Source organism: Aphelocoma coerulescens, chromosome 2 (assembly GCF_041296385.1).
Source record: "Aphelocoma coerulescens isolate FSJ_1873_10779 chromosome 2, UR_Acoe_1.0, whole genome shotgun sequence".
NCBI lineage: Eukaryota > Metazoa > Chordata > Aves > Passeriformes > Corvidae > Aphelocoma > Aphelocoma coerulescens.
Genome location: NC_091015.1, coordinates 164,328,476 through 164,355,654, shown reverse-complemented (window position 1 = coordinate 164,355,654; position 27,179 = coordinate 164,328,476). Strand labels below are relative to the sequence as shown.

Here is a 27,179-nt window from a genome sequence, read left to right as displayed (position 1 = left end):
AAAAAATGAATCCACTGTTGTGGACTGGCTTTAAAACTGCTGGAGGAATTGATCTGACCTTTAGGAAATGACCTGCACACACACTGGAAGTTCTTTAGGGCAAGAACCTTCTGATGTGACTTGACACCATTTAAACCATTTTGAGAACAGATGATGTAAAAGTTGCAAGTTTTAAACAGAGGAAGAAGTGCACTGTCATTTTTCTGATAATTTTGGGAAGTTGTTTCCAAAACCTGTCCATGAAATCTTGATTCTTGACAGCAAAACTAGTGGTGAATCTCCACTAAACAAGTAAAATTGCAAGACAAATGGTTGTGAGAGTGTGGCTTTAAAAAAGGTCTTTGTGCTCTAGAAGACTCTGTGGTAAATAACCCACCTGGCCACACTGACAGTAGGGGGATGCTGCCCTGGAACATCATTGGTGTCTTCTGCCTGTTTGACGTAAAAAATAGCAAACTGTTATTCACACTTTATTGAAGGTAAAGCAATTTAACTCATTAATAATTTTTTCTTCTTACTGCAATGGAATTCGCTGTTAGAAAGATTCTAAGTCAACAGTTTAGATGGGTCCCACTTGCAAAACTTGAACTTCTTTGAATACAAATGAATCTCCCTTTTCTTCTTTGTTGAGTGTACCTATCTGATGTAATAAAATTGGCACTGAGCTCATTATCATACCATGAATTATGCATGAGCAAGTTTTAGTCATGCTGTGTTAAATGTGAGCCAGCAATGCTGAACTTGGGGGTTGGGACATATCAGCCTTGATAAATTGGAGATGTTCTGGAGAATTGTTTTCATCTGCTTTTCCCAAAACTCTTCAATTCCTCCTTTGCAGAGACTGATGACTATGCAGAGATTATAGATGAAGAAGACACTTACACAATGCCCTCAAGTAAGTGCTGTGGTTAACTTGGGAACTTTCCTATCCAAAAGCTTCCTTGGTTTAGCAGGGACTGAAATATTTCAGCCTTTTTTAATAAATGTGCAAAGAAGATGTTCTGGTTTCCTGCTATCTGTGATTTCACAGTGAAATTCTTTTTTTTGTCACAAAATGTGGATTTTTTTTGATTGTGATGCTGAACATAACACTTAAAGAAAAGATTGGATAAGATCTCTGTGATAAGAGCAAACAATGTGGCAAGCTCTGTGCATTGCTGTTTGGCTGTATCTCACCTTGCTCTGTGACAGACATGGCACTCTCCAATTCCATGAGAGAGGAAAACTCAACTGTATCACATGCAATTTTGTTAAAGATGAAAGACTTTGGGAACAAAAACAAAAATTCAAAGTTCTGCTGAGTCTTCATCTTTGAAGTAAAAACAGTGGTGCTGTAGCCACCACAAGGATTTTGTGTTACAGCCTGTCTGAATTATGATATAATCCTAAACTGTCAAGGCCAATTCATTTAACGTGAAAGTCCAATATTCTGATTTTAAAAGCTGCATCTGAGAAATGCCAGTTGCATCTGGGCAACCAAGGATTTCTCTGGAAGCAGACAATCCATTGATGCAGAATCCTGCCAAAACATTGGGTTTGGTCAGTGTGAGAGGGGAGGATGGTGCTGAGCTGGGGCCATGTTCTGCTGAAGGACCGTGAACTTACACAGATTTCTGAGCTCACCATGGGGCAGAATGTTTCATGATCACTTCAGTGTTCACAGCATCATTTCCACTACTGTGGAAAATCTTTGAAAAGCAAGAATATATGTTTTGAAAAACATATATATATTTGAACATCAGTATTTGAAAAGCAAGAATATATGTTTTCCAGAATTAAACAGAACATTTTTACTGTCTTGCAGTTACTATATGGTTCTATTAACATCATTTCAGGATCAAAACATACTGTGATAAATTACATCCTTTATTTTGGTTAACACATTCACTTTGTGTAATTTATCCCCCCCCCCCCCCCCCCCCCCCCCCCCAATCTTTTTATTTAAATTCTCATGGAAGTAATTACTTGTGGGCCCAGCCCTGGATTTGCTGAACACTTGAATATGGCTTCAATGCAAAAACCCATGAGATGGGCTGTGGAGGGAAATTTCATTAAATGCTTTGCTGGATTGAAGGGGACTCAAGTGTTCAGCTCCCAAAGGACTGAGTCAGTAAAGATCACAAGAACAGACCTCTGACTTTTGCTAATGTAAACTTAAAATTGCATCAGTATATTTCTTCTTTTTTTTTTTTAATGTTAAAAATGTTTGTCCTGTTTTGATTTTAAGAAGCTCTGTCTAAGTAAGCATTTGATTTTTCTCTTAATTGCACTGCAGAAAGCTATGGAATAGATGAAGGTAACAGGAGACCCTTTACCCATCCCTGTATGCTTGCAGTTTGGAATGATGTGGAATTTTTAAGCTTTTACTATTCACTTTCATTTAATAAACATTATTTATTTATAGTTAAACCAGTTAGCTTTGGGATTTTAAAGAGGAAAATGCAGTAATTAAAAAAAGAGATGAAAAAGGCATCACCTTGTTAGCCAGCTCTAGATAACATTACTTCTGTAGTGTTAATGATGTCAAAGTCAAGGTTATGAAGTGCTAAGCTGGTTGGTTATATTTTTTTATCTAAACCATACAAGTGGAGATGAAAACATATACTGTGCATGCTTTTCTGCTATTCCTGAAATATTTTTCCATGTCTGCTAGAAATGAAATTGCAAATGAAATAATTCAATTGCAATTGATTTAATGTTTTGCTGAAGTACTGAGCCATTTTTATCAGTAATATTCTCAGCCTGTTAAACCGTGATGTTAACAAAATTGCATAAAGGCCACCAAACATCTCAGTTCCACTTCAGTTGCACACTGGCAGAGGTGTAGTGCACTCAAAATTTCAGTCTTTCATTTTATTCTTATTTGCCATGCTCTTGTTCCTGTATTTTTTTTCTTGCAGTTACCTCTTTAAAAGTTCTCTGGGCTCTTTTGATGGTTCCAAAATCTAAAATACCACATGGTGGAGTTCTCTTAAACAGCCAAAGGGATGTGTGCTGAGGCTGTGTTTTAACATCTTTGGTGTTGCCCTGAACTGTTTGTGTGCTTTGTCTTTCACCAGCTGTAATTAAAAAGGATTTAATTACGTTTATTGCACTGAAATAAGTGCATAGTTAATTTAACAATGTTGATTTCACAGTTTCTTTCCTGTTGCTTTGGTTCAAACTTCTAAGAGGTTTGAGAGGTCTCCACTGTGTGTGTGCAGCATCTCTATAGGTTGGTGTGCAGCAAATGTTAATCTTAGTTATTCATATGTGAGACATTTGAGTGACTTACTTTGAGTTTTGTGTCTTGTGGATTATTTCCTTGCCCTTCAGCAAAAACTTAATATTTCAAGTCTGTTACATTCTTGTAGCCAGAGATTATGAAATTCAAAGGGAAAGGATTGAGCTGGGGCGCTGCATTGGGGAAGGACAGTTTGGAGATGTGCACCAAGGAGTTTACATGAGCCCGGTAAGCCTCACTTCTCAAATGAAAATAAACAATAAAACTTTTCTAGGTTAAAAAAAAAAAAAGTGTATTCCTTAGAGGTCTTGGTCTGAGTCTTCCAGAATGAATAAAAAATTGCTCTAGCGACAATCTCACCATCTCTCTCGCAACAAAGCCTAATAAAGTTCCTGTGTTTTACTGGAATAAAATACAAAATATTTGGACGCTGATCTAGCAAAATCCCGGTGCACAAGAATCACCTCAGTCAAACCAGGGAGGTTGGCAGGACTTGTGTAATTTAGGATGGTGCTTATGAGTTTTTCCAGAAAGACTAAGATTTCAGTTCAAATAGATCAAAAAGTTTGTGTAAAATGGTAAGAGAAAGCTGCAAAAAATAGTTAATTTCAACAAATTTCAAGGCTTATAATAAAACAAATATGTGATTATAAAATGAAGATTTATTTCATGTTAGAAGAAATTGCTGGAATTTTTGATACATTATATAGGAATTCTTGTAGACAATAATCTAATTCTGACTTCAGAAACAGCTGGTTAGAGTCCTGGGCTTGGTGGGTTAAATAAGTCTTCAATGCAATATTTAAGTAAATAAGGGTAAATGTTCTGTTTCAGACAAGTTTGAAGTCTGGTCTGATACCCTTACTTAGAAAGCACATCTGATATACTTCGCATTGAGAAAGATTCTTATTTTTTATTTAATTCTGTCCAAGTTAACAGGAGTACCAAGGAGTAAAGTTTCACTCACTTGGGCCATGGTGGATAAATCTAGAGCACTGTAAAACTAATTAAAGACCCTTTTCTTACGGACTGTTGCTTTGAAAATGTGGGCTGTCTCTATTATTTTTTGTCAATTGGAAAACAGATTTTACTCAGGCATCTGTTACAGTGGTATCCCCACTGTAACAGGCATCCTGTGCTGACATTTTTAAAGAACAGCCTGTTGATTTCTTTTATTAATAAAAGTTTACTACATTTAAGGCACTGGAATATGTGAAGGTGAAACAGAACAGTGATGTCATTAAATTTTAATGTTCTGGTCACAGAGTGTAACTTACACTCTGGGAAGAAATCTTACAATCAATGTAAGATTAGTTCCAGTAACATGGTAGTGCTTCCATGTATATGTTCAGCTTGAGTGCAAAGATATAGGGGGTTTTCCATGCCTCTTGTTCTCCTAGCTCAAAGCTGAATCTCAAAAATTCCAATTATCCCTGTTCATTGCACTTGTAAAGTCCTGATTCTAGAGACTGTGCAGCATCCACCTCTCCTGGCATGCTGCTTTCTCCCAGGTATTCCTGAAGGATCAGAGCCAGGCTGTAAATGTAGGGTACTGAATGGGAAATGGGTGTACAGATACAGGATCCTATTGGTCAGCTGTAAGCAGTCCCAGTAAGATTGTCTTTAAAGGCTGATTAACTGTGGAATTAATCCCAAAGTGTTATTTAAAGTACCATTTGCTGCTCAGTACAGAAAGTGTGTCTTTATTCAAAACCAAAAGGTCAACAAAACCCCAGTATCAGGCCTTTTCCAACATTTGTTCTGCAAAATGTCTTTGCTGGTTGCAGACACTGAGATTCTTCCTTTTGCTCTTGTTGGTTAAAGGATATTTCAAAAATTTGATGTGTAACACCAGGATAGGGATGGGTCTGGCAGGCATCCAGAAGTCTCATTCCCAGGCTGATTGTTCAATCCTGGTTTCATGAGGGAGTAAAATAATGATTTGCCATCAGTTTTTTTAGTTGGTTTATGGGCATTTGATGTGTGAGAAAAGGATTTAATCAATGTTTTCCTGCAAAGTCAACTTGAAAATCTCTTTTGTGAGCAACTTTGAAAGTAAGACATGTAGCCCGCAATATATAAATACTATTCTAATTCTGGTAATGTTTGTCTGTAAATAGATTTAAAACAGAGCAAGCATGAGCAGGCATAGAGTATAACTCTGAATCTTCATCTTCTACTGGCCTTAAAAATTGGATGAGGGTATTGAACAGGACCATACCTATTGCAGAAGCTTGATTTTGAAACACTTTCAGCTACTCTCAACCCATCAAGAACTTCTCATTTTTCAGTATTCGGAGGGTGAGAAATCAGATGGGAAAGTCCATTTGATTTTAAATACATGTTGTTCTGTTCAACTTGGTTTTAAAGCCTTGATCTAACTGATTGTGAAGATAATAATGTAAAAATCTTTGTTTTACTTTCCTTTGTAGTTTGAGTTCACAGTTACAGCCAGTCTTTCGTCTGAGAGTGTCACAGAAAGTCCTTCATTTGGCTTTCTGGGTTTCTTGCTTGTATAAGCCAAGTGTGGGTTTTAGCCATTATCTCCCTTTTTCCTCTGTTTTTGCTAAATACTGTTAGGATTTTACCATCCTCAATGACACTAAAAAGTTTACAGTACTGTTCAGTTAAACTTATCATCTTTTGTCATAATTTTTCCACAATTTAACATGGTTTAAAACATATTAAATATTTCCAAGACACAGTAGATGTAAATATTGTATGCAAGGTGTCTTGATTATAATGGTATTTTAACACTGAAGCTTTCAAAAACATGTTATTTCTCAAGTAAAGGTATTTTATTTAATAGTAATTTTTTCCAAAGCAGTTTCACCAGAATTTTGAAGGACCGCTTTTGATGGGCTGTGTTTGATGGGTTGTACTTCAGCTATTTCTCAATAATGTCTTTCAGGAAAATCCAGCTATGGCTGTTGCAATCAAAACATGTAAAAACTGCACTTCAGACAGTGTTAGAGAAAAATTCTTACAAGAAGCCTGTGAGTATTAAACGACTTCTTTTGGGATCACTTTTGTAACTGCTCCTTGCAAAGACTGAGGCCACCTGTGCCAGAAACTTCTTACACTGATGTAAATATTTTATTGATATTTATTACGCCTGATGTTCTCCCCTCCTACAGTATGTGCCAGGGGACTGCTTTACATCCTTGCATTACTACCCATGTATATGATTGGATGTGGGTTCTTTAATTTTCCGAATTGAGTGGTGATGTCTGACTCCTGTAGGGCTTTAGAACCAGTTTTGGAACATGAGATCTGATCCTCTCTTTCCTTCTTTTTTCCTTAATGAATTAAAAGACACAGCAGTTTCTCCACTTTATTGCTTTGGAAGGTCAGGTAGTTGTCTTTGCTAGAAATGTTGTGTCTAAGAGAGATCTGCTTTGAAAATTCAGAATTAAAATTTGTGCGAGAATAGACCATATTTCTAAATAATTGCCCACAAGTGTTGCATTCCCCAAATAGCACATTTCACGTATGGAGGAAGGCTTTTTGTTGAGGTGAATAGGAACAGAAACTTTTGTAAGAATATTAAAGTTACTGATTCCTTTATTGTTTGGTTTTGCTAGCAAGTTCAGATATGGCACTTAGGCCTCCATTTTTGCCTATTATCCCCTGCTGTTGTATACCTCTAAATGTTGTAAAGGTATTGTATTTTATCAGTAAAGTAATTGGTTATGGTCAGATGTTACAGTATATTTTATTCCCTAGTCCTTTATTCAAGGATTTTTTTCAACTTGTTCAGATCTGTGTTCATAGCTAATGGATTCTTATTTTTGAATGTCAGATTTTTTGTAAATTACTGTAATTTTTTCCATTGCATTTCTGTCTGTTGGAACAGTAAATACCATTGCTTACAGTAACAACTCAGCAGTCACAGGTAGGCTGCTGTCTCTTGGCAGTGTAGAAAATAATTGCTCATTGAATGCTGCTTGTTATGCTTCAAGTTTAACAGATTAGGAAATGCCACTGTAATCAACATGTAAATAGTACTTTTCAATTTTGATTTAATAGTTTTGCCATTTCTTCTTCCTCTTTTTCATTCTAATTCCCATCTGTTGCCTTTGTTTTGTGTTCAGATTGCAAACTTGCTCAGAACAGTTGGTTATTTCACTGAATTAATAAATTTATTTCCTAGTATTTTAATACTAGGAATATTAAGATATTTTGAGGTTTGCCTATGGTGGAGTTTTCAACACTGAAAAGATTTAGCAGCTGTTATTGCCTGTATGATATTTCACCATGTTATTTATTGCCTTTTATTAATGTTTTAAGCTATGTCAATGATAGGGATGTTTGCTTTATTGCTTTTTTCCCTGTATTATTCATAACATTAATATTTTAAAGAATATATGAAGTTTGCCTATGAAGTTCCTTTGCAGGAAGGTATGTTACTAAATCATTACAACTTCTGGCCCTACAAACAGGATTGTTCAAGGATTTTTGTTGGGGTTGCTGTGTAGCCATGTGCAGAAGTAGAATTCAGAGCTCATCAGAGTAGAAATCCAGAAACACCTCCTGGTTTTTAGCCTGTGGTTAGTTTAAATTTAAGGCAGAAGAAAATGGGTTTTATTCTTGCCTAATTTGAGGCAGACTGAAGCAGACTTTGCAGTTTGGTAATTCCTGTGTATTTCTGCTGACACTACAAACTGCAAGTGTAGAAGAGAAGCTGTTGAAGGGTCAAATGAATGATGTTTGTCAACAGTACATAAAGGATGTTTTTGCCATGCCTGTGTTGCGAGAGATTCTGCCCCTCTGCTCCTCTCTGGTGAGACCCCACTGGCAGAGCTGCATCCAGCCCTGGGGTCCCAGCACAGGAAGGACCTGGAGCTGTTGGAATGAGTCCAGAGGAGGCCACAGAGATTCTCCAAGGGCTGGAGCACCTCTGCTGTGGAGCCAGGCTGGGAGAGTTGGGGTGTTCAACCTGCAGAAGGGAAGGCTCTGGGGAGACCTTGGAGCACCTTCCAGTGCCTAAAGGATGCCTACAGGACAAATGAGGAGGGAATCTTTATCAGGGAAGGCAGGGGTGGGACAAAGAGTGGTGGATTTGCCTGAAAGAGGGCAGGTTTAGATTAGATTTTTGGACAAATTCTGTGAGGGTGGTGAGGCCCTGGCACAGGTTGCCCAGAGAAGTTGTGGCTGCCCCATGCCTGGAGGTGTTCACGATCAGGCTGGATGGGGCTTGGAGCAAGCAAACTGGGGGACTGGAACTGACTGATCTTAATGGTCCCTTCCAGCCCAAACCATTCTGTGATTCTGTGATTCATATGTCATACTGCATAAAACATACTGTGACTGCTCTGCTGGGACTGAAATTAACTCCAAGGAAAATCAAATGATGTAATGATTAAATAAGATTTTTGTTTATGTCATAATCTGGCAGACATGTTTTTTCCAGTAATTGAATTATACTGAGTGTTTCTTCCTACCTCCTCTTCCAGTAGAAAGACACAGATTAACTGGTGCTGCACTGGTTTGAGAGGGTATTTTATTCACTTAGGTTAGAGGCAGAGCCTGACCTGGCTGGCACCTTCCACAGCAGTTTGCATTTTTGTGAGTGAAGAACAGCACAGCTCAAGCAATCAGTGTTTTTTACTGCCCTCAGCACAGGGAGTGACCAGACAGTACTGCTTGCAACAGTTGTTTCAAGTTGTTTCAAGTCCTGCGATTATATTTTCTGGCCATGGGCTAAATGCTTCTTAACCAACAGCTTTATTTTTGTTTTTAAAAATGGTTTTATGTAACACACTGAACTTTTGATTTCCTTTTAGTAACAATGCGTCAGTTTGATCACCCTCACATTGTGAAGCTCATTGGGGTTATTACAGAAAACCCAGTCTGGATAATCATGGAGCTCTGTACGCTTGGAGAGGTATGAAAAATCCTTGTGCAGTCTGGTCTCTTCTCTTTTAGCTCACTGAAAAGGCTGAAAAAACACTTCACAATACTAACCATACTATCAAGCGTGATATCTTACTCCTTTGCAGACTTATGAACTCAGAAACAGGAGTGGCAGCTTTTGACATTCTCCTCTACCGGGAGAACTGCATCAGCTCATTCCAGAGTGATTTAGTCAGAGTTTTCAGAGCATTCAATTGCAGTTCCAGAGTGAGAGCATGACCTCTGTCAAGATGATGATAATGTGATAATCAGTTAAACAGCATTTGCAAACATACCTTCCAGAAGTGAAACTGCACATCTTTTATTCTTCCTCAGTAATGCTGCATTTTCCCTTGAAACATTGAATTTCTTACCTTTTTTTTCTTCCTGTAGAATATCTGCAGCAGAGGCCCTAGATAAGATGACTTCCCTCATTATTATGTTTTTTTGGATGAATGCTTTAAAGAAAACTAGTTCTCACTTTTTATAATTGATTTCTTTGAGCCACGCGTTTCTGAAAATGTGAGCTGCAGTGATGTTTCATACAGCATTGTATGATTGTCATTGCAATTACCAAACTGCAATACATTTAAAAATAAAAATTAAAAAAAAAAGGTGGGATGGGCAGAACAACCTGTAGTGGAGAAGTCATTTTCTGTCAGTAGATTTCCTTTCCAGTGCCCAAGTCACTTTTCAAAGCCTTGTTTTGATTTATAAGGACACTCCAATGCCACCTTCCAGGAGGTCCTGCCTGCCTTACACTGGGAATATGGCTTACAAATATTCTGCACTGATATTGGCTACTCTGAGCTAAATACAGTTGTTTCAGCACATGTAGGTTAAAACGAATCATTAAAATTAATACTTCTAAAACAATACTGATGAATCTGTTTGGCTTGGCCAGGTGCTGTTAGTTCTGAAGTGGTTTAGGCCGTAAATGGAGGCTGCACTAAGGGGTAGAAAAAACAAAAAGTCCAGGAATGCTTCACTCTGGAACAGCAACAGCAGATGCTTTTCAAAAGGAGACTGAAAGGAATGCACAAGATTACTAGTTATTTTTTTAGTTTAACAGTTTTCATGTAGAAAAACTGCTTGAATTCTAATGCAGTCACAGTTCCTCATGGGAAGTGGTTTTCTTATCCAGCCTTTAAGGGAAGGAAGTCAAACTCTTTATTTCATTGATACTCATGTAAACTTTGCAATTTGAAATACGCCTTTTTCAAATTTCTTATTTTTTTTGTCCTAATACCGTTCTGTTTTTTTCCTTCTTGATGCAAAAAGTTGAGGTCATTTTTGCAAGTAAGGAAGTACAGCTTGGACCTGGCCTCTCTAATACTCTACGCTTACCAGCTTAGCACAGCTCTTGCCTACTTGGAGAGCAAAAGATTTGTACATAGGTAAGATTTCATACATATATATTGGTATTTTTGTATGTCACTGCTTAAAATTTTGGGGAGTGTCAGTTTTGCAGCGGTTTCCACTAAAATTACACCCTTTTCAAGGGTGACACCTGCTGGTTCACTCCTGGATTGACTTGGAGCTGGTGCCAGATTTCAATCAGAATCGTTTTCAGTTGTTGCTTTGTGGTTACAGTATTTTTTCAAGCTGTGAGTCAACTGTAATCTTTCAAATACAGAAAAGCAAAACAAGGGCAGATGGCTTCTTAAGTAAAGAAGAGGGGAAGTAAAATATTTATAAAATACAAGTACTTGCTTAAAGAAAACGAACCTAAACTTCCTTTACGGTGTGTTTTGAATTTTATTCCCTTGAATGTTAATGTGAGTTTCTAGGGAGAAGAGACTGGCTTCAGCCTCTTAGTGTGTGCAGTTAAGAGCTCACAGCACTCCAGTTGCTAAGTACAATTAATTTTGAACTTAAGAAATTTATTTGTATTTAAATACTAATTCTGTATATGTGTTGTGATAATGTATATGCAGATACATATAAAGTAATAGCTTTGCATATATATGTAGATATTTTTATTAAAGCATTGTAAAGAACAATGGGGGAGAAAAAGAGGCTCTGGGAGGACCTTGTTGTTCACTACAGTGAGAATTTGAGCTCCTTATTAGGAAACCTCATACGAGACTGAGCTCAGAGTTCCTTACCTTTGCAGGGCAGGAGGTAAATTTTCTTCAGGTGATGATACTTCACCACTTTATGTTTTAAAGTTACTAGAAATACTGTCTCCTCTGTTTGGCAGGGATATTGCTGCTAGAAATGTGCTGGTATCTACCACTGACTGTGTGAAATTGGGTGACTTTGGTTTATCCCGATACATGGAAGACAGTACTTACTACAAAGGTGAGCTGACCCTCTGGATCCTTCTTGCAGGCCAGTGACAATGCAGTTGTTTCTCACATTACTGAGGAATTGACCAGATTTCCTTGATCTAGCTGTTGCATTTGTCTAAAAAGGAAAGTCATTCAACAGTTAAATAATGGCAGTAAAGTCCTGTGTGTGCTTAAGAAGAAAGATCACAAGGTGTGATTTAAGGTGCAAAAGGTAGCAAATTCACATGTAGGTACAGATAAATGTTGAGTTTGTGTTGTCATTGTATGCTACATATTTCACATGCCACTGCACTAGGGAGATTCAGTACAAAACTGCCTTTGAAGCCTAATTTTTTCCCCATTTTGGATGGAATACTGAGCTTTGGTGTCTCCAGCATCTGAGAGATGTCCTGCAGTGCCTGTTAGATGGGAAATGCAGCAGGAGAATAGAGATTGCGTGTTGGGTAGCATTCCAAAGCTGGTCTATATTATTAAACCATGAGTACATAAATCTCATCTTTAATATTTTTCTGGTTTCATATATTTTAACTTACCCATTATCTGTCCTCTTACACTGTGTTGTGTTTCCTTGTTTCATTTGTTTCACTTCGCTGAGCTACATTTTATCTTTTTAATTGCAACGATGGAAAATAATTTTGACATGATCATTTCTTGGTGTGTTTTGGGGTTTGTTATTGGGGTCTTTTAGGGGAGGTTTGGGGGATTATTATTATTATTTTGGGTTTTGTTGGTTCATTTCTCTATTTCATGTAAAGCCAAACAACCTTATATATTGATATTTTAAGTGCTTCATTTGAGATTGGTTTTGCCTCTGAACTACTGCGTTGGGAACAAAATCTATTTTTGAGACCTGTAGTGAGGATAACAACCTGCCCTTTCTTGCCTTCCCTGTAGCTTCCAAAGGAAAATTACCCATCAAATGGATGGCTCCAGAGTCAATCAATTTCCGACGGTTTACCTCAGCTAGTGATGTGTGGATGTTTGGTAAGTGAACTCCAAATGGCGAGGGTTCTTTGTGTCCTCTTGGAGAAGTTCAGTGTTTCATTTTAACTGCTGTAAATGAATAATTTCCAAATATTTGTCACAGTTTTGACTGTACATTCTGAAAATCCTGTTTCTTCCAGCATGTTTTCCATCTCTGTATTTTTCTTTCCTTTTCCTGCTCAGTAAGCCTGAATTTTCATGGGCCTTTTTACCTCTAGGAAGAAGCTGGCAGAAATGACGGTACAAGGAAATTACCACCACATAGTTATAACAGAGATTATTTTTATCTGTTGGTTTTGGTTATGTTTTTTTGTGTTATACTGTTGTCCTTTGTTGTTTTTCTGTTACATTTTGACTTCTTTGTGTTCATACATGTTTCCTTGCTTAATGTGCAGATCATCCTATGAGATACCCAGTTTCCAGATCCTTAATGCTAGATTCCCACTTAGCTTGTCTTCTATAGCTCCTGGCCTCCTACAAAATACAACCAGAAACTCATTAAATATAAGGGTAAATGGACATATCCTGAAACCTTGATCTTTTTTCTCAAATATACAACATTTTATATGAATCTGATGAGCTGTGCTCAAGCTGGTGCTGACTGCTGGCCTGTACAGACAGAACACAAGTGTTCGGGAGCAAAGGTGATGAGATTTGGAATAAGAGCAGGACAGTCAAGTAACAGGTTTACTCTCTTTACAAATTAAAATTTGAATGTTTTTAAGTGAAGGGTTTATAATAGTTTGAACAAAACTCTAGTACTGTCAGAGTTATAAAAATGAAGCCTATGGAACATTCTGGCCCATCCTAAACTGACAGACCATGTTTCCCTTAGAGCTTTTAAAGCAGTTTCAATAGAAACTGGTTTATTACATGTTTTCAGTACAAAAAATGTGGATCAATGCCAGCACTAAAACACCCTCAAAGTGAAAATACACTTTACGTGTCGAAACAAGGCACTTGGAAGGTGTCAGAGGGAAAAGCAAACACATTCTGCCTCATAAGAAAGGAGATTTGAATATGAGCAAGCACTGATTTAGGGCAGGTAAAAGGCTGTGTGAGCCAGCTGTGGGTCACTCTGCCTCATCCATAGGTGAGGCTGGTGCTGTGTGTGTGATCCTGCTGTAGTCACTCCCCTGCTACAGGTAAGTCCAAAACGATTCCCTAGCTATATATTTTGGAAGAAATTGCATTATTAGTACAAAATTGGGGTTTGTTTCTCTTTTAACAGGTCTCATTGTTTGCTCACAGTGAAGAAAACATGTTTTTGTGTGTGTTCCTCAGGTGTGTGTATGTGGGAGATCCTCATGCACGGGGTAAAGCCCTTCCAGGGAGTGAAGAACAATGATGTGATTGGGCGGATCGAGAACGGTGAGCGGCTCCCAATGCCTCCAAACTGCCCTCCCACCCTCTACAGCCTTATGACCAAGTGCTGGGCCTACGACCCCAGCAGGAGACCCAGGTTTACTGAACTTAAAGCACAACTCAGGTAGGGTTTGACTTCTGACAGGTGATTTCCTTTGTTTGGAAATACTTTTGTTTTACCTTCTGTTCCAGTGTTTTGGTTCTGTGGAAAACGCGAGGCACGGTGTATTGAGTTTTTATCTTCAGAAGGCCAGGTTGTTGCTGGTCTTTGGGAAAACTGGGCCTTATCTGTTAGAGAAAATTAGTTAATAAATTCAAGTAACTGGAAATATGAATCACCTCCTTTTTCTCCCAAGAAAAGCTCCATGTCTTACTAGCACTTCATTTATAATTTTAGCAACAGTCCTTGGGGAGTGAGTTAGACAGAATTTAGAGTGATTATCTAAACAAACATGCCGTGAGCTTCTGGAGTAGAGATGTATTTTTACTTAAATAAATGAAGCATCAGGTGAGTGCTCTTGGGATTTCTTTCCATGCCGTGTAGCACAGGAGTTGCACAGAGACAGCTGTCCCAGGGCAGTTGTGGAGGCTGCAGTAAATGCAGCATCACAGACAGAAATTCCTTTGCCCTTTGTAAACCAGGATATAGACTGCCTTGTGTTTATCTTGGAATGAGTGTGAGCACACACCTTGGAGAGCAGTCTAAATTCACACCTTAGTTTATTCTGCAGCAATATATTCCAGTGTCCATATCACCTTTCACCAGCCCCAAAGTGGGAATGATATTTAAACTGAAACATCACTGAGATAATGTGCAGGCACATTCGATATTTGTGACCAAATTGGGTCACAGACGTGACTTTTGGATTTTATGACTGCTCAGGATGTGTTTGCATAAGTCAATACAAGCTTTGAGTACCACATAGATTTTGCACACTGACAGTCCACACTGCCATTTGTTGTAATTCATTGCTTAAATTATTTGGTTTTATTTTAGGTCTTGCTTCAAAGTTGTGCTTTGTGGCATGTTTTATTTTCGTAATACCATTTTTTTGCTTTCACTGAATGTGCACGGTTCAAGATAATTCACTGGTGATTAAAATGTGGAACAATATCAATATAATTATGACGCTGATTCAGACCTGCTGTATGGAGAACTTAAAGGCCTTAAAGTTCTTTCCTAATTCTTAAAATTTCATACAGTTCCTCCATCTGTTACTCTGGGAGCTCCTGTTTAGACTAGTAATTTGTAGAACTAAGGGAAGACAACCCTTCTCACAGATAACTTCCCATCCTCTTCACTGTGTGGAGTTAACACAAAGGGAGGAATGTCAGGGCTGGACAGGCTTTGCAAGGAAAAGATGTGACACAGTTGTGTGATTTGGATAATAGGTGGAAATTGGTAATTCACTTGCTTTTTCTCTTTTTTTTTGACTCTGAAAGTACAGGATGATTAATAATTTGCAGCCAGTTGTACTGGTAACTTAAAGCTGGTTGGCACAGATGAGAATGAAGCCCTAAAAAATGTGACTGGAAGATGGCTGTGGTGTGTAACCCCAAGCAGGGAGTGTCTCACCAGCAAGGAAGGAGGATGAGTAAACCCAGAGTGTGCCCAAGAGCCTGGCTGTCCTCAGAGCCAGCACTCAGGGCATGCAGGAAGGCAGGGTCTTGTTGGTTACACATGAAAATGTTTCCCAGTGTGCATGGGTGAGCTCTGAAACAGGTCACCCAGAAAGACTCTGGAATTTCCATGCTGGCAGATATTCAAATTTTGATTGGAAAAGGCTCAGAGCAGCTGGCCCTTGCTGTGCAGGGAGCCCAGCTTCACCAGGAGACTGGACTGGAGACCTCCAGGCATCCCTTCCATCTCATTCTATGTGAAAGTGTGGAGGAGTGTTTGCTCTTCTGGTCATGCTGGGAGATTGAAGCATTGTTTAGAGGGCAGCCTCTCTCCTGCAACCCTAAAAGTTTTTACTCTGTTCCCACAAAAACATGGAGCTTTCTGCCACTCCAAACCAGTGACCTTTATCTCCCAAAGTTAGGCAGCATGGTTGTCCTTAGGGCTGCTTTGCTCTGCTCCAGACAGAGTCAGCCTCTCCCTGGAAAGGTTGCCAATTCCCTGATGCTGAGGCAGTCTCAGGCAGCTAGGGAAGATTGGGTTTCAAAACTCAAATTCCCATGAACTTGTAAAAACAAGCCATTTCCCTGGTGGCCTTTCCCTGTGGTGTTGCTGCTGCTCGTTCTGGATGCTGTCCAGAGTAGTCTCTTCAAGCTGAGAGCAGACTGGATGTTTGCTTGGAGCCAGATACAGCACTGCAGCATTCATTCCTCTCTGATTTAATGAAAAAAACTCCTTGGCTTTGGGAAAAATCTTCTGCATCTGGAATAGCATTGATGGGAGCATAAGAGTTTCGCGTGCTCTCTGTTTTTTGATGCTTTTCCCGTCTCATAGTAACAGCTGCTTTGCCCAAACTGTATTTGCAGCTGATTCTGCAAGGCAAAGGTGCTGATTTCTGCACAATTTATGTACTGTTGTTTGTTGCTACATATGAATTTAAGTACTGTTATTAGGGTAGTAATTTTATAGCATTTGATCTGTCTGAAGTGGATGTGGTTGAGTCAGTCTTCCCAGCAAACACAGAAATAAATGGGTGGATTGTGGATTTCCAAATCTAATTTATCCTCACATTCCAAGTCCCTTTTCAAGTGGTGGAGGGGGGTTAAAAGTCAGATTAGGTCAGGGCAGTGAGGTACCCTGCTACTCCTGCAGTTCTGACTTGGTCAGAATTAGAATATAGGGCATTTTTGATTGGGAAGCGTGTGTTGCCTTGCTGGTTTTGTGTAGAAGACATTTTTTGTTTTGCACTACATGGTAAATAATATAAAAAGATTTTGATTTTAATTTTAAACTTTCAAATGAATGTAATTTCATGACATTTTTCACTCTATCACTGGAACAAATTTTCTTTAAAGTACCTTTCATGAACCCTCTCTGCTACAAATAGCAAAACAAGCAGCAGTTGCATCGTTGTGAAGATGAGTGTCCCTGTTGCCCATTGTTTTAGCAGTGCTTAACCCCACTGGCATCCTGGAGCTGCAGGTTTTCCCCCCATAAAAAGAATGGGGGGGGAAAAAGAGACAGATTCTATGCTTTTAAAGTCTGGTTTTATGACAAGAGTGAGATAATTAACTGATGAGAACTGGACTTGAGCTTTTTGTCACTGCATTTGATGTAGATCCTGAAATGTTGCTTATAAATGAAAGAGAGAAAACTGGTAAGAGTGAAGGCAGCTTGAGTCCTCTTCTGTTATTGCATTCTGACAAAAAAATACTGTAGCACGTAATTGAAATACATGATGGCGGCTGCGAAGTGCTTTGTTATTCTTCCATTCTTTGACTGTGACCATTAGGAATAGTCCATAATCCATGTAAGAGTGCTTTCAGATTAGAACAGTATGTGCAGATATGCTCATCTGCATCCAACTTTGCATTTCTGGGGGCAGAGAGAAAGAAAGAAGCTGCTTGTTGGGGGTCAGCACTTAAAGTGTAGCAGGAGACACTGGTGCTGCTGTGCCTTTTGGAATATGAGGATGCAATTTGTTGTTTTAAATATTCCTACGCTGAAAGTCACCATAAATGTTTCCTTTTCGCTGTCACAGGCCAATTTCGGTAAAAAGTCCTTTGTAAATTAAATAAGTTAATCAATTATGCAAACTTGCATTAGTTGAGATTTTTCTTGAGCCTCCACCTCTCCAAGAAGCTGAGTTAAGTTTGTATGTGCTACCTCAAGGTTTGCTAGGGGAAGCATAGGGATAGAATTCCCTGCTTGCTCCTCTTCGCTGCTAAAAATATGTACAGTTTGGGAAACTATGCCTATATCTGACTTCTCCTGACCTTCTGCAAATTCTAATAAACTGTTCAGAGAACTTGAGCAGCTGCACTGAGGAAACGTCAAAAATATCTCTTGGCACACTCTTACTTCATCCACAGACTGGTCTTCCCTTTTGAGAAAACAAAGACCTTTCTGTGAGTCATTTATATTCCTTGTGGCTTTTTCGAGTAGTGCTTCTCTGAGGCATTTCTATTTTATATTCTTGTCAGCAGAACAAGGGCATTCAAGTACAGATGCTGCTGCAGCCCATCAGCCTCTGACCGGGCTGCTCTGGGCTGCTGGGAAAGAACCTCCTGATGGCACAGGCAGTGGGAGAGCAGGGAGGATGAACTGCAGTTGTAAAGCAAAAAGCTGAGCCTGTGTTAAGAAAAAGAAATCATTTCAATAGACATTTTTTGTTTCTGGTGATAAAAGATGGTGGCTTTGAACACTGGGGCATCACAGATAAAATGCCTTTGATAGCAAAGCAGAGAGAGTATTGGGGTTTCATTCCTATTTATGGAAAACCAGGACTGCACTGTGACAAATTCCACGCATGGCCCCAAATTGTCAGTAAGCCATCTCTAAATTTAGCCAGCTGCTACCAGCCAACTCTGTTCTATTCTTTAGCTCAGATTGGAGCAAATGCTGTATCAACAACCTGGTTAAAAATCTGTATTTTCTTCATTTTTCATTCATTAATCTGGGCAAATTTTTTTTGTCTTGTTTTGTTGTGGGTTTTCTTAATCCTGAGGCTTGTCTTGAAAGATGATAATCATGGTTCATGGCTGTGGATATGTGTTGGCTGCTTTCTCATGCTATGTAAAAACACTGGATATCTGAAGTGTGACAGCTTTTAAAGCAGGGGGGGTTTTGCTGGTTCTTCATGGGTTCAAGTAGGAAATCTTGCATTTTCCTTATTCTGAGGGAAGAGAGAGGTAAAATAGAAAGATTGCCTCCATTGAACTGTAGCTGTGTTTCCATGGTAGTTCTAGCAAGGGTGACTCTTGCAAATAACTTGTCTGATTTTGCTTTTGTTCCACATTCTTGTGTTGCTTCAGCAGTGATGGGTTGAAATTGCAGCAATAGTTATAAACTTGATTTAGCTGCAGTGAGACGAGATGACTTCTCTGCTTTTTAGAAGTGGCATAGTTTGGGGTTTTTTTGGCTGACTAAGGAGAAGCACAGTTCTCATCTCCAGCAGGAATTTATTCTTGAAATAAGCAGTGAAGTTCCGCGATGAGAATAGATTGCTGGAGTTGATCTCATCCCCTCAATGAGTAATTCTGGGTGGTTGTTTAGCAGACTGAACAGGAGACTATAAACTCAGAACTTAGCTTTGTTTCTGGAAACTCCTGAGTGATAAAGAAGCTGGAATAGCTCCTCCACAGGATTGTCTTTACCCTGGGGATAGTGATATGGAAATAATCTGCCCTGCTCACATCTCCAGACTGTCCGCGTAGCGTGCGGCTCCAAGGAATTGGCAGCTCCCTCTTTCAAAGCTTCATTCTGAGTATTTTTCAAATGGCAAATATCCAACATTAATAAGCCACATAGCAGAGCTGGGAGGAGGCTGGCTGTGGGGGCAGCAGGAGCACATTCAGCTTCAAACAGGCTTTTTAATAGTCAGAACAGTGGTGAGTAGCAAACTGGTTTTACTACTGTCTTGTACTTTGTGAAAATGCAGCCTTTTGACCTGAATGCTTAGAAGCTGAGTGAATACTGTCAGATCTTTCTGTTTTGCTAAATTGCTTTGCTGAATGTGTTCGTGGTTAGGCTAAAACGTAAGAGCTGAAGAAGTATTTTTGACTGCTTTCTTTAAAAAAGGAAAAAAAAAATCCCAGTGATCTGAAGCTCTTAAGTTTTAGTAAAGAACATTTTTGGTTTGTTTTGAACCTTTGCAGCAGTTCAGTAGAATATTTTCTTGTGAAGATAAAGCTTTCATGCAAGTAAGTGCTTGATTGATTGTCTTTGGGGACTTCTCTGTGTAATTGCACATAAAAAGAACTGTTATGAAAAAAAAAATATGTGCAAGATCAACTACAGCTTTCTGAAAATTTGATGCTGTTTTTGTTGTTAAAACACCCTGGTAATCCTACGGAAATATTTCTTTCTGATCCTGGTTTTCAGAAACAAAACCAGTGTATGTAAAAGAAGTTTAGTTTTCAGTAATTTTACAGCATTTCAAGTTAAGTAGTGTTTATTATTCTGAAAAATGCAGGAGCTGTGGGGAGAGGTTTGTTAGTCACTGAAACTGGAGTTCTACTTGATTACAATATGTTTTCCTTAGTACAATACTGGAGGAAGAGAAGCTGCAGCAAGAAGAACGAATGAGAATGGAATCCAGGCGACAAGTCACGGTATCCTGGGACTCAGGAGGATCAGATGAAGCTCCTCCCAAGGTAGCTAAGACTGCAAATTACATGTGTTTAAAAAAAAAAAAAACAAAAAAACCAAAATCCAAAAACTTTTTCTGTTCCGTTTATTTCTTCAAAGCCTCCCCTGATGGGTTTGTTCAAACCATGGCATTCTGGCCAGTTCTGTCCCATCTGGGAATCCTTGCCTGAAATGACCCAGCTCTGCTTGAGCTGTGCTTAGAACTGATCTGGGCTGATACTGCATTAAAGATTTTCTGTTTCTTCTCTAACTTGTAAAAGACACCCATAGCTGCCACAAAATCGTTTTCTGGCCTTTCCTTTTCCCTCCTTTCTTGTAGCACTCCTGTAAATTGTTCGCTAATGAGCTCTCAGGCCAGCGTGAAGTTTATTTATAACACATTAGTGACGGGACAGAAGTCAGATAATAGCATTTTCCTTCTGCTGGACAGAAAATTAGGGGCGTGTTTCCAAGGAACGTACGTGGTTTAGTTTCCACTTAATTTTCATTTCTGTCCTGTTTGGATGTCACTGATGTGTTCTGCAGCTGTGGGAGTCCAGCCTCACCAGTTTCTGAGCCCTCTTCCCTCTAAATGACTTGTCTGCTTGATCTCAGAGTTATTTTTGCAAGTTGTTACTTGAAGTTTGAGCCTGTGTTTTGAACAGTTTAATTCTGTGCAGTCACCACTGCATTGTCTGTGTCCTGAGAGTTTGTGGTGAATTCCTGGAGTTGTTGCACCCAGGCTCTGGAGCTGATAATAATTCCAGGAGTACTTGTGTGGCACCTTGTGCTGTGCACATTCCCCAACACTCAGAGAAAAGCACCTTTTTGTTTTTGGTTGGTTTCGTTTTGTTTTGTTACGTTTTGGGGGGAGGAGGGTGGTGGTGGGGGATTTTTGTGTGTGTTTGGGGTTTTTTTCTCTTTGTTTCTGGGTTGTTGCCTGATAGATCCGATTTCTGAGCTTAGTTCTGCATTTTGATGCCTTGATGGCAAGCAGGAAATACGGGCACTGGAATTGCTGCTTTCATTTCAGAGTTAGAAACAGCAAACAATCCATCAGTCTGTTTACCCATCTGAGATGAATTAGCAGGATTTGGTGTTTATCTAAACAATGTTCCAACTTACGGAAGCAGACACTGCATAAATTGGACCAATATGCTGTTCATTTGAAATGAGCACCTTTGTGTGTGATGTATGAACTGAAACACTTGACCAAAGGTGTGTTAAAACTGCAGTTAATTCTGCCACTGGAGTTAATCTGTTTTGAAGGGGTCACTGTGTCCTCACTGTGTATATCTGATGCTGTTGTTGGTTAGGTTTTTTATACTCTACTTTTGTGTCAAATAGGGATGTGCTTAATAATGGCATTGGAACAAGTTGAGTTTTGTAAATAGGAGTCTTTTAATTTTTACCTAATTTTCTCATGGTGACAACTGATTTTTTGCTTTGTTCTTCTGATGATCCACTGTAAGAGTTGCAGATTATTATAGATCTTAAGCTCCTACACATCCTCAGATAATTCCCAGCTATCACAATCCATACTGTGAAACTACTTGCGTCTCTCAGTGGTATTTCTGTTAGAAATCTAAGACAGAAAACATCCTAGTCCAGAATGATAATGAATTTTTTCATCAAGCAATGATAAATTCTGCAGTCTCCATTTATGTGGTTGCCTTTAACTGCCAGAAGGACTGAGGGAGCCCTTTGCAGAATGATGAAGTTTGGGGTTTTTTTCCCCTCTTTGGTTGATTTTTCTCTTCCTGAAACATCCATCAGTGCTATTCCTTATTCATAAAGAAACCCTCAGCTATATCTTTGGAGGTTCAGAATAGGATCAAAAGCACTTTCCATCTTGAGGTAATTAGTTACACAGAAGTTAATTATCAGAACTAACTTCATACCTCAGAATACCACATGGAAATAGCCATGCAAACAAACCAGTTTGGTTTGTGTTATTCTTACTGAAGCTAAAGGATTTACTTTTGGGAACAGTCACAAAAAGCAACAAACTATGAGCAAAAATTGGAAACAAAGTTGTATTGCACCTGGAAATTTATTAAGAATTATGTTCTTAGCTGATGTTCTCTCTAGAGTTAAACAGCACAGTGCAGGTCATGGAGTGCAAGCAATTAAATAAACACAAAGAATTCACAGAGCAAGCATTATTTATTGACATCCTGAGCAAACAATTCAGCTTCATCCATTGCCAAGCAAAAATGGAGGAAAACTTACTTTTAGGTTTTTTTTAAAAAAAGTGTTTGTAATTATAGGAAATCTGTTTTGGGGTTTTTTTTGGAGTTTGCCAAACCTGTAAATATTTGTCTCACTGAAACATAATTTTCTGGTTTTAGTTTTGTGTGTTTAATGATTCTAAAAATTCCTTTTTGTTTACAGCCCAGTAGACCTGGGTACCCTAGTCCCAGATCCAGTGAAGGGTTTTATCCAAGTCCACAGCATATGGTACAGCCAAATCATTACCAGGTATTTCATTTAATACCGTGCATGTATTTTTTTTCAAATGTGTGTTCTCCATCTTAGTTGCAGCTGGTGGGATTGATGCACTTCTTTCATGGTTTATTTTAATTCAGTTCTGTTCACAGAGTTTTGTTTTACATAGAAAAAAAACCCAAACTGAGCCTGGTAGGTTTGCTCCAGATGGCACATATTTCCACATCTGATGTGGTGCTCAGATTCCTGAAACTGGAGTGAAACATTTCCATATTTATTGATGGAATGTGGTGTTCATGTTAACATTTGTGCTGAGCTATGAAATCACTTGCTTTATAAAATGGCATTGACTGGGGGCCTTTCCTTGGGGTCATTGGTATTTCATTTTCTGTGTCCTGATAGCTGCTGCCTTCAGCTCTACCACATTGTATACTCACAGGTTTTGCCTATCTTCCTAAAACTGCTGAAGAAATTTAGAACAAAAGTTTGTCATTGTAGATCATAGAGCAGTTTTAGGTTTGTTCAAGGCTACAGCCATATACAGCTGTCTCAGTCAAGGGGATTTTTTCCATGAAGAGAGGGAGGTTTTCATTGATTTAATAAGTACTTCAGGCTCATTAAAACTACTTGGATTTTCCTGTGGAGAAGTTCCCAAGGCCACTCAGCTCAGCACACTAATTACATGCTGCCACTCAAGCCTTAAGCCTGTAACATAAAGCAGGGGGTACATTTTTATGGGGCTCTGTAGGGTGATGTTTGCAGGCTCCTATTAACTGGAACATGAGCCCTGCATATGTAGCTCTTATATATGTATCTATAGATTTTGTTTTGTCCTCAGAGGGCTTTGATCTCCTCGGCTGCAGAGGTTGGAGCACGCTCTGATGCTGCTGGCTTGATAGGCACCATAAAACAGTTATCCTCTAAAGTTGTATTTCTGTACTGTTACACTTACTCTAAAATACTTATTTTATGATGGGCGTCCTCTAAGACTTAAAACAGAGGTGTCATATTTTGGCTCAGCTTCTTTCTTCTGATGTTGCTTCCCCTTCCTCGTCTCAGTGACTGCTTGAATTGAGTCATTTCTGTGCTTTCATGTTTATTGTCTTGGGGGGGGATGTTTTCATTATGGGGAAGCACAGGTCTTACTGATATCTCTGTTTTTCTCTTTGTTTTTGCCTGGGTGGGGTTTTTTGCCCCCCAAAGGTGTCTGGCTACCCTGGTTCCCATGGGATACCAGCCATAGCAGGCAGCATTTATCCTGGGCAGGCTTCTCTCCTGGATCAAGCAGATTCCTGGAACCATCGGCCTCAGGAAATATCAGTGTGGCAACCAAACATGGAGGTATGGTGACCTGACACATCTCTTACTGTGTTCTGTACAGTTAAATACACTTTTTATTATTATAAATTGTATTACGTCTGTTATTTAGGTAGATCTGTTATAGGAAAATTGAGTTGTTCTGGTGCTTTTTAAAATTACCTCACTGCAGTGGGCTGGGAGTCAGGACTGAATTGTTTTTTAAACAAATCCTTCTATGTGAGGCTGACCATGAAGTGTCACCTCACGTGAATTCTTGATGAAGTTGTTACTACTTACCTTAACTGAGTGATAGCAAATATTTGGTGTTTGTTAAGAGAAGGCTTCACTGGAACTTTGTGCTGTTCATAGAGTTGGGAACACTCACATAAAAATACCTCTTGGGAGATATCCAGCACAGCTGAAGGATTGAGTCTTCTCTGTAACTTACCCAGTAGAGAAGATGAAACAGTCTGAAAGACTGTTCCTGAGCTGAATTCCTTCTGGGTGCTCTCCAGCCTGTCATGATTGCACTGAGCTGCTGAGGAACATCAAATTAATTCCCCCTTCAACCTTGTGTCTTTTTTTTCCTCTTCTCCACTGTTGTACACTTTTTTATTCCATTTTTTCCTTTCACAAAGATTCAGTTTCTGCAGCTTCTGTTTTAAATATTTTTCTTCTCTAACCAGCTCTATTCCCTGTGTTCCTGATAAACATTTAAGTGATAACTGAGATCTACATGTTAAATACAGGGAAGTTTGTTACCAAATTTCCCTTGGCTTTTTTAAAAATACTAACTTATACACTATTTCCTAATGATTTCCAGACCGCATTGGGGTATGGTGTGTGGAGTATTTGTAAGCTTAAGGCAGGCATAAATATTTGGTCAAAAATTCATTTAAAAATGCTTTTGTGACGTGTTTTGCCAGTGTTGGCTAACACTGAATAGTACATTTGTTTTGATTTTAAAAAATGTATCTTGCAGCATTTAATAACTGGATGGTTACATTATTGCTCAAGACCAAGAAAACAAAATTGATATATCTGGGTGTTTTGTCCAACTTAAATGAAGTGCAAATACAGGAAGTGACAACACTGCTGAAAAACAGAACAGAATCTTTCAAATCGTTTTTGGTTGCAGTGACTAAGAGCAAGGCAGATGAAAAAGGGCTGGAAAGAGTGTCTTCTGCTGCTCTGCTTCAGTTTTTGAGGAGCTGAAGAAACTCTGCTTGACTGCTGCTGAGAATTTTGGCTTCTAAAAATCTTTTCTTTTGTAATCTCTTAAGTTCTTGCACCTGTTTATACAACTTTTAAATTGTGAGACTGAACAAACTTCCTCTGGATTGTAGGATTCAGGCACTTTGGACATCCGAGGGATGAGCCAGGTTCTACCCACACACCTCATGGAGGAGAGGTTGATACGACAGCAACAGGAGATGGAAGAAGATCAGCGCTGGCTTGAAAAAGAGGAACGGTTCCTGGTAATTCTTTGTTTCACAGAGCTTCTTAATTCCTCCTGATTTTTGGTTTTGTATTGCAGCTGGCTAAAACTGGTCACTTCTGTGGACTGAGAAAATTTACTGGACACAGGAGTTGCTACTAAAATGTGGGTTTTAAAATAAGTGTTTGGCTAGTGAGTCTAGTTTCAGATACCTTGAACAGCTGTGGCTTTTGGTGAATCTCATTTTATCCAGTTGAGTGTTTGTGTGGGGGAAGTTGTGGGTATAATTCTGTGCCCATCTAGAGGTTGCCTGTTTGCTCTTAAAGAGATAGATCTGTGTGTACTCTATCCCTAAAAAAGATGTAACCATCAGCCATCTAAGGGCCCTGGCTGTGCTCAGAGTTGTAACCAGTCTTGCCCTGGAGGAATAATGCCACATGTTAGTGGGAAGAAATAGTATAAGAGGGAGCTTTGTGAGGAGGGGAAAAACTCTGAACCTCACCCGGAGCAGGAAGAAGAAATCATTGGTAATGGGATCTGCTGATGCTGTTTCTTTGCAATTCCAGTTCCTTGTTGTCAGTGCCACTGGTGTACGTTTTTTGGTTCAGCTCTGGCTATCCAGTTGTCAAAATTCAAGTTGTGTGTTAAATTTCTCCTACATGAGGCTGATGGCTACATATGGAGCAGAAGGTTGGAGTAGAATGTTACCAGGAGCCTGTGGGTGCCTGAGCCTCACAGGACAGGTGGATAATTCACAGTGCTGTGGTGTGGGTTGTGACAAACATCAGTCCTGTGCATGATCTTAGGCATATTTCAAGGAATGTTTCCATTTGGAAATCTCCTCTGTGTTAGCTACTGGTATATGCCCCCATGTCCATGACATCTTCTAGCTGAGATCCACGTTGTGCCTGAGCTAAGAAGTGACTTTTGATTAATGGGTGTTGGAACTGGTTTCCTTGTAAGTCCACGTGGGAATTTGCAGCAAACAAACCACTGTACCCAGATTGTTTGGTCTGAAGAGAGGGAGGGGAAAGGAAAATTTCTTCCCTAATTTAGGCATTAGCTTTTCCAGCCTTATGTGGCACCAGTTGCTTGTGACCTACACAACCCGGGTCAGACTCATCCCACTGATGGTTAAAACTTTAAAGATGGCCAAGAACTTTTTTTGGAATTAGGTGGTTTCTGGGAATGAGGCATTGACATTGCAGGTGGTGGCAGTAGGTTGTGTGGGAACTTTCTGCAGAAAACTTCTGATTTTTTCTGCAGAATAAATGATGATTATTTGTAGTGTTTGTTGATTCAGTCTCTGCACCATTAGGGTGTTTATCATCCCCTAAATTGCTGTTGAGAAGGAACTTGCTGATTTTTTCTTTCATCTGTAGTACAATCGTAGCATCTGTTTGGAAGAGATTTGCTGTGTTTCCATTTTGTGTTAGTTTTATTGTGAGGAAACACCATCTCTCTTGCATCTATTCTGTTGAGGAGTTGGAATCCGTAAGAGACTTCAGTTCTTTTTGTTTCCACATTAATATGTTGACTGTACAGACTTTGGGGTTCACCCATGAATGCCTGTTACAGATTTACACCTCGTGTCAGGAGCCACAAGGTGCCTGTGAGCCCATAGCAGGATGTGTGTCAGGGGAATCTTCAGTTTATAGATGGTTCTTTCTTGGAAAAGGAATGTGGCTGAGTTTCTAGGTTAGCCCTGAGGAAATGAAGATGTGGAAAAGTCATTGTGGGGAGTCACTCTTGGAGGCCTTGCAGATCTGCTGAAGAATATCCACAATTCAGACATGAGAGCTCAAACATGTAATAATAAGCCATTTGTTGAGGCATTAAGGCCATATAATGATGTCCAGCATAGAAATAAGCCAGATACTGCACACACATGCTCCTTGGCTGCTGTCCTCTAGTCAGTGACAATTAAGACTTCTGCTCTTGGAAGAAGGGCCTTCCCTATTTCCATTTCAAGTGATGTAGGGAGAA

The 27,179-nt window shown here is 39.3% G+C and overlaps 1 protein-coding gene across 11 annotated transcripts in view; it reads left to right on the top strand.

Annotated features, from left to right (window-relative positions):
- PTK2 (protein tyrosine kinase 2) overlaps positions 1 to 27,179 on the top strand; it is a 194,278-nt gene that overhangs the window by 151,652 nt on the left and 15,447 nt on the right. For 5 of the 11 annotated variants that reach the window (XM_069005548.1, XM_069005547.1, XM_069005545.1 and 2 more), the window contains 13 exons: positions 839 to 895; positions 2,276 to 2,296; positions 3,354 to 3,451; positions 6,135 to 6,219; positions 9,010 to 9,110; positions 10,400 to 10,515; positions 11,322 to 11,422; positions 12,307 to 12,396; positions 13,681 to 13,885; positions 19,923 to 20,034; positions 22,403 to 22,489; positions 23,660 to 23,797; positions 25,102 to 25,233. In XM_069005548.1, the coding sequence (XP_068861649.1) occupies positions 839 to 895; positions 2,276 to 2,296; positions 3,354 to 3,451; positions 6,135 to 6,219; positions 9,010 to 9,110; positions 10,400 to 10,515; positions 11,322 to 11,422; positions 12,307 to 12,396; positions 13,681 to 13,885; positions 19,923 to 20,034; positions 22,403 to 22,489; positions 23,660 to 23,797; positions 25,102 to 25,233 (1,343 nt within the window). The other 6 variants (XM_069005546.1, XM_069005550.1, XR_011148503.1 and 3 more) reach the window with 5 other exon arrangements.